Source organism: Sarcophilus harrisii, chromosome 5, assembly GCF_902635505.1.
Source record: "Sarcophilus harrisii chromosome 5, mSarHar1.11, whole genome shotgun sequence".
NCBI lineage: Eukaryota > Metazoa > Chordata > Mammalia > Dasyuromorphia > Dasyuridae > Sarcophilus > Sarcophilus harrisii.
The window spans coordinates 106,818,305-106,825,705 of NC_045430.1; the positions used below are offsets into that span (position 1 = coordinate 106,818,305).

At 49.7% G+C, this 7,401-nt stretch overlaps 1 protein-coding gene across 2 annotated transcripts; it reads right to left on the minus strand.

The window, feature by feature from the left end:
* Positions 1-294: 294 nt before the first annotated feature.
* On the minus strand, positions 295-6,507 carry GPR162 (G protein-coupled receptor 162). 2 transcript variants are annotated; one of them, XM_003771221.3, is made up of 5 exons: positions 6,377-6,507; positions 3,471-4,786; positions 2,842-3,031; positions 1,900-2,057; positions 295-1,063 (listed from the first exon to the last, which is right to left on the minus strand). In XM_003771221.3, the coding sequence occupies exons 2-5, from the start codon at positions 4,335-4,337 to the stop codon at positions 545-547; spliced, it is 1,734 nt and encodes a 577-aa protein (XP_003771269.1). In that variant the 5' UTR covers positions 4,338-4,786; positions 6,377-6,507; the 3' UTR covers positions 295-544. The 2 variants fall into 2 exon arrangements, with proteins under 2 accessions (XP_003771269.1, XP_031794124.1); XM_031938264.1 differs by having other exon boundaries at positions 3,471-4,789.
* Between the last annotated feature and the right edge of the window lie 894 nt (positions 6,508-7,401).

The following is a 7,401-nucleotide window of genomic DNA, read 5'->3' on the forward strand; positions in this document are numbered from 1 at the left end:
GGGTGGTTATGAGCAAACAACTCTGGGAATTTCATCTATATACAATAGAGAGATTGATGGGTGGCGCCCAGAATATATGCATGTGAGACTGTGTGACTCTGTCTGTGTGTGTGTGTCTGTCTGTTTTTATCTATCTGGATCTCCATAATCCTTTATTCCTATGTCAGGAAGTTAAGGCTTTTAAAAACTTAAGAACTCTATATAAATATGAGCTATTCCTTTGACCATTACCATCACCACCACCACCACTGTCGCCGCCCATACCCACCAAGACACAGTGGCTACAGCTGTTTCCACAGTAACACTTCAGATTTTTTTAATATGTTGGGCTGGGGATGATGGGAAGTAAGGAGCAGGATCCAGTCTTATAGACATAGTAGTCAGAGCTATGATGCCCCAAATCCAATTCCCCCATTTCCTTCTAAGTCTGCTGCAGACAGCTGTCCTGGGTTCAAGTTTGTGGCCAGTTGTAGAATGAATCAGGTCAAGAGAGTTATCTATCCCGGGCTCCCTTCCTCTTAAGTCTGTTGGATTCATCAAGGGCTCACAGGCTCAGTGGGGCGAATATAGGTGTGTTAGGGCCCCAAGTACCTCCCCAAGCCTGTGGGTCCCCCTCAATTCCAGTGAGGGAGCATCGTCTCCCTGTATATAGCCCCGTAGATACTCCAGTCACCCCAGTATCAGGGGACCCTAGGGAAAGACGACGGGGAAAGAGACCTGGGGCCCGGGGCCGACGGGGAGAAGGGCCTGGGGAAGCAGCTGGAGAAGGCAGGGGTGTCTCATCAATGAAGGTAGTGATCTCATCTCGGAAGAAGCCAGGGCCCCTTGGAGGCCCTCCACCTCCTCCTAGCATTCTGCTTTCCAAGAATTGATGTAAATTGGTCAAAGCTTCAGACTCCTCTTCATCATTTTCCATGCCCCGGAGTGTCCCCAATTCCCTGTTTGAGGATGGGATTATCCGGATGTCATCTGAAGATGACCATTTATGCAGGAAGGAGCCAGGTGAGCGAGGAGTAGAGAAGATGTTGGTCTCATCGTGGGAGAGTCGTCTGGACAGTGGAACCTGTGATAGGGGAAAAGGTGAAATCTTGAGGAACTTCATTGATGATATTTAGGAAAAACTCCTGGAATAGAGAAGGATATACCCTGAAGATGGGGAGATCTGTGTGTGTGTGTGTGTGTGTGTGTGTGTGTGTGTGTGTGTATGAATTCTCCACTTCAAAGGTTTTTCTCTGTTTGCATTTCTTTTGGTAGAACGAACTCAAAAATTAATTTCAGGAGATTTCTCCTCTAGTTCTCCTTTACATTGAATGTAATTCAATTGTGCACATACACAACAAACATGCATGCAAACCATATATTAAGTTAGAATAGGACCTTCTTTCTCTCCATTCCAGTTTTGTATTTTCTGTGTTGATTTCTTAGTTTCATGGATTTAAAAAAGAATTGAAAGGATGTTAGAGAATATCCAAGACAAAAATTCTTTTTACAAATGAGGAAGTTAATGCCCAAAGAAGTGATTTGGCCATGGTAGAACCTACACAGAAAAATCCCCTAAAGCCCCTCTGATTTGTCCTTGTACTTTTTAGGGCTTCTACAGGGTAGGAGGAGAACTACCAGAGCACCTCACCTTCTACCTCTGACCTGGGCATAGAGAAACCCATTGGATCACTGAGGGAGAGGAGCTGGCAAATGGAGACAGAGCCCAATATTCTCTCTTTCCCAGTTCCTGGCATTCCTTGTCCTTCATGGTGGATGTACTGATGAAGAGTACAGGGAAAGAGCTGTCTTTTCAACCCAAGCTGACATATCTTGGAATTAGGTACTTGGAACCAAGTCTGCAAATACCCTTACGGATGTGAGGAGATTCTAACACACTGTTCTTTCTCAGCTCCATACCTGCAAATAGTGGACTCTTTCATGAGGAGGAAATAGCATGTGTCTCCCACTCAGCATCTTCACTTGGGTGGGATCTTGGCTCCCTGGCCCAGCAGCTCCATTAGCATCAAAACGAATTTTACAGACCCGGCCATCAGTATAGTCATTGCAGCTTCCATCTTGGGAAGAAAAAGAAGATAAAGTAGATGATTTCATCTTGAGATCACCCAATGTATACAATTGTTATTGTTCCCAAGATGCCCATCGCCCTGCTTCCCCCAAACCTCTTCTTATGATTTGTCCTGGTTCCCCTTTCCTTTTTGACCCCATCCCTTTGGTTGAAAAAGGAGCTGGGTGAGTGGGTATTTTGTGTGTGTGTGTGTGTGTGTGTGTGTGTGTGTGTGTGTGTGTGTGTGTAGCATCTAACCAAGGTAAGCTGTAAATAGAGCACAGAGGAGAAAAGAGCTTTACTTGGTAGCAAGGAAAAGGCAGAGAAGAAGAGGTCTCTAAATGGGGTATCTTATATAGGGAGAGTAGGGAGAATATTAGGGATAGAAGCAACAGGAGGTTGGGAGTGGGGGAGAATAAATGCTTAGAAATCAAGCCTGGGAGACTTGTCTGCCCAGAATGTGAATGGTGGCGGGGAAGGTTGAAAGGACTATAAACACAGTGATGGAGATGTGTCCAACAGAGGGAGCTACCGTGCAGTGTATGGACCATAACCTTGTACACAAGGAAAGTCAGAGCTTTAAAAAGGGACCATCCCCCTCATTTTATAGATGAGAAAACTAAGGCACAGAGAGGGAAAATAAGGCAGGGGCAGGGCATTACAGGACCCTTTACAGATATTCGGCAGCATAGGAGCTGTGTATTTAGTAAAATCAGAGTTTAGGAGTCTGTGGGAGTGTTCTTTGTGCAGGGAGGGGACAGTGATCACGGTGGGGAGGGAAGACATCTTCTGACCATCCTCGCCATCCTCCTCGGACATGATAGCCACACACTGCTCCCACACGGTGCGCACATCAGCTCGATAACGCTCACAGGACCAGATGAAGGAGGGCAGGAGCAGAGTCTGTACCATGGAGCACCATAGCACAGCCAGCACCATCCATGGGGGCGCAGAGTCGGACTTCAGTGAGAAGAAGCTCACTGCCTGGGGAAGGAGGGCAGGAGGCTCATCAGAAAGACCGCAAAGGGTCAGAGCCATGGTCTCTCCAGCCCAGTCTCCTGCCTCTGACAGTGGGATTTAAGGGACAGTTAGAGGATGAGTTTCTATATCTGGGAGAAAGGAAACAGAGATAAGAGAGGAGACAGGGAAGTTTACTAGAGGAAAGTCAAGAAGACTGGGATGGAGAGATGGGGCTCTTAGAGGGAAAGCAGAGCCATAATATAGAGGTACAATGGAGACTTGGAGGTGGGGATGGGAAGGAGTGGGGTGTTATAGATTGGGGTGGCGGTAGAAGTGATCTCTATGGAAGGGGATCAAGGATGGAGAAGTTTCTATTCTAGATGGAGGGAACTACAGACTAGACAAGGAAGTTGGAGGTTGGATGGCAGGGAGAGGGAGATGGAGTGTGGAATCCTGATCTCACCAGGATGGGCACCCCAGTGAGTGAGTCGTAGAGAAAGACGATGGCGCTGACCAGGTTGGTGACCTGCAGGGACGTCTTGGCTGACTCAGAGCCATCCAGCGAAGACCGACGCTTTCCACGGGCGTCCTCCACTACAATGGCTGGAACCTCAAAGGCTGGCCGGGTCCCTAGGCCCCCTGTACCTCCCCCTCTGGATCCCTCTCTACCCCCCGATTTCCGGGCCCGTCTTGCCCGGCGGGGTCGGGCCCACAGTGTCTGGTAGAAGGTGATGGCTACACACACCAGCCCCATGACGATGCCTCCAAGCAGCAAGAGGCTAAAGCAGACGCCAAAACCCAGCCCGATCTTGGAGACGATGAACTGGCAGCCCCGGGCATAATATCGCTCGCCGTTGTTGTGCCAGCCGATGGAAGGCAGCGTGGATAGGATGAAGCTGACCATCCAGATGCCCATGACAGCGTGCAACGCCTGCTTCTTGGCGTTGCTGAGCCGGTAGTTGACGGGCCAGCGAACCATCCACATCCGGTGATAGGAGAGTGAGGCCACGGTGAAGCAGGTGGCCAGGGCCAGCGTATAGTAGGTAGAAACAAAAACTTTGCAGATGCTCTCATTCCAGTCATAGTCAGAGGAGGCCTGGCGTCGGAGCTGCACCACAGCAAAGGTGGTGAGGGGCACTGCTGCCATGAGGATGTGGGTGCCAGCCAGGAAGCAGAGCAATAGTTCCAGGGGTTTGTGTTTCTGCTGCTTGGCTGAGATGCTGAGAATGATCCACGCATTGGCCAGGAGGGCCAGCATTCCACAGGCCAGCCATGACAGGGCATTGGAGCGGAGGGAGGCCTCCTCCATCCCCGTCCCACCCCGAGCCATCCTCCTCTTCTTCCTCTGCCCCCCACACCCCCTGAAGTTCTGGGGGGTGGGGGGAATGGATTCACCCAGGAGCCCCACTGAGACTGCCCCCCATGACCCTTATTATCCCTGTTCCCAATTCCCTCCCCCCCCTAGAACAAGGCAAAAAAGTCCCTGTGGCCTACCCCACTGCCTTGTTCTTCATGGATCCCCTAAGATGTCATTTGCTGCAGTAGAAAGGAGAAGGAGGAATCCAAGGCTAAGGGTCAAAGGAAACAGCCCTCTGCCTCTCAATGGCTTCTCTTTTCTCTCCCTTGAGTGGAGAAAAAGCGCCCTTGCTAGGATGCTGGGTGGGATCCTCTGATTTCCATTCCCACCTGCCTTCCTATTGACTCATCTTCCAACAGACTCAGTGGGCTGTGTCTCCTTTGGGTCTCTCCATGGGTGTGAGGGTCTTCAGCAGACAGAACCTGCTGTGGTAAAGAGAGCTGCAGATAAGCCAGTGCTCCAATTTCCTTTTTCTCAGTTGGTTTCCTGAGCTTCCTTTCTTTCCTTCATTTGAAATCACAAAAGACTGTAACCTGCAGATGTCATTTAATCAATCTCCCTGGTCCTACAATGAAACTCTGGGATCAGTAGTGCTCCTATAAGCTTCTAGGGAAAATGGGATTTCAGTCCTACTCTATCACTTTCCATTTCCCTTTTTCCTTTTAACTTCTCCTCTCAAGAACCCCAGTTCACCCATTTTTCCTATTCCTGTCCTCAAACCCTTTGCCACAATCTAGTTATCCGATCTGCCCCCACCCACTCTATTAATTTCCTTCCAGATTCACTGATAGGGGGAACAGTAAATAGCCCCACTGGAGGTTCAAAGTAGGTGACAATGTGGGAGGAGGAAGGGGTGTCAGTGAGGAAGGGTATGTATCCTCTCTCCCTTCCCAAACCCTTCATTCTCTAAGGTTGGTGACTTATCACCCCTTTTCTATCTTCTCAAGGCTTAACTTTTCCCTTTTTTTGAGGAAGTAGGGGAAAGAGGAGAACAGAATTGAAGGCAGAAGGCAAAAGGAACGGAAGAAGGGGAAACTGTTTGACCTCAGAACAGAATCATCCAGAAAGGGAGAGACTAGAGAATGGGTGGGTGGAAGTGGAAGAAGAAAAGGGAGAGTTAGGGAAAGGAAGGAGAAAAGAAAGGGGAAAGTAGATGGGAGATCCAGAGACTGAGAGGAACTAAAGGATCCTCTAGCTAAGGGAAGAGAGTGATGGGAAGGATCTGAAGACATAAAATCTGGGGCCCCACTGGGTGACCTTGTCTCTCTCCTCCCTCTGCTTGGGGTGGGGGTGGGGGGCTGCAGAAGCAATGGGGATATTGATGCTATACTGCCTTAGGGAGGCAGCTGAAATGAATCAGAGGATCACAGTAAGAAGGGGAGAGGGTCTGAGGGAGGCATCAGAAGGGGTATATCGAAATTGGGAGAGGTGAAAGGGAAAAGTACAAAAGCAGGAAAACCCAATAGTAGAAGACATTCTTTATAGAGGAGCCCTTAGCCCCTTTTCTGCACCCTTCCATGAGGTCATATCACCCCCCTTTTTGTTTTCTATATGGAGCCCAGTAATCTGAGTTGCTATGGTGATGGCTAGCCGGGGGGTGGGGCAACCAGAGTTGGGCAGGAGTCCCCCCTCCATTGCCTTTCCTCCTACTTTAGACCCTTTCTCATTTTCCTTCCCTTGGCTCTGCTGTGGGGGAAGGGGTACCCTTGAAGAAAGAAAATCTCTAAGAAAGAAAGAGAAATCGAGGATGAAGGACAGAGAGAAGGTGAAGGACAGAGTGGGGAGGGGGAAAAGAGATGGAAGGTCAGGGTGAGGATGAGAAACTAGGGAGTCCCCTATGTTCTTATGTTCTTTAGAGAGGTCAGGAATCCGCAACCACCCCCACCCCTATGCCAGGAACAGCAGGTGGCCCGGGGAGGAGGGGAACTCAGTTATGGGAAAGGGGAAAGGAAACAGTGTGGGGAGAAAGCAATGGGAGTGGGTAGTGTAGGGAAGAGGGGTCGGCTTCTTACCTCTGCCTGCTTCAAGCACTGCCATGGAGACTAGAGCATCTCTCCCGTTGCAGCTCCTTCTGCTTGCCCGCCTATTCTCTCTCTCTCTCTCTCTCTCTCTCTCTCTCTCTCTCTCTCTCTCTCTCTCTCTCTCTCTCTCTCTTCTCTCTCTCTTTCTCTCTCTCTCTCTCTCTCTCTCTCTCTCTCTCTCTCTCTCTCTCCCCCCTCCCTCCCTCCTCTCTCCACATCTATTTCTTTCTCTTTCTCTGCCCGTCTCTCTGGATCCCCCTCCTTACTTTGGCTGTTGCCTGTCAGTCTCAGTAAGGGTGACTGAGGGAATTTTTAATTTTGGGGGAGGAGGGGAAGGAAGGCAGGGCTCTTAGAGGGAAGGATAGGATAGGAGACCTGAAGGCTCTGACTTAGAAAGGAGAAAGCAAAGGGAGAAGCCAGAGGGAAGGAAAGAGGAGGGCCCCATGAGTTGGAGGGAGGGGGTCAGTTTCATTGATGATGTGATGTGTGTGTCTCCCCCCCACCTCCCACTCCCTCCGGACATACATACTGAGGCAGCGTGCAGCTGGTATTTTTTGTGGGGGCTGAAAGGATGTATCCAGGGAAGGGGGGGTGAGGAGGATGTGTGTCATTGGTGTCACTGTGTATGCATGTGTTTCTGGGCATGGCTTATGGGTGGGTATGTGTCACGATGTGTGCACTGCGGGTTGTGTTGGCAAGTGTGGAACATCCATATTGGTTCTGTGGTTGCTTGTGCAGTGTGTCTGAGGGCTTGTATATATGTGTGTGGGGAGAGAATATGTGCTCACACATACATTATCAACAACACATAGACCCACCAAATATGGATACAAAGAATGTACACAAATACTTTGATTCCCCTATAGCTGCGTGGTTTCCCGCCCCAACCCCAATCTTCTGACAGTCACACAAATAGACATGTAGTCTCCCACAGATCCTCACATGCATTCAACATACATTAGGGAAACAAGCTCCACCCTCACCACTTCTTTACCCCATGTCTTCTCCGAGCTGAC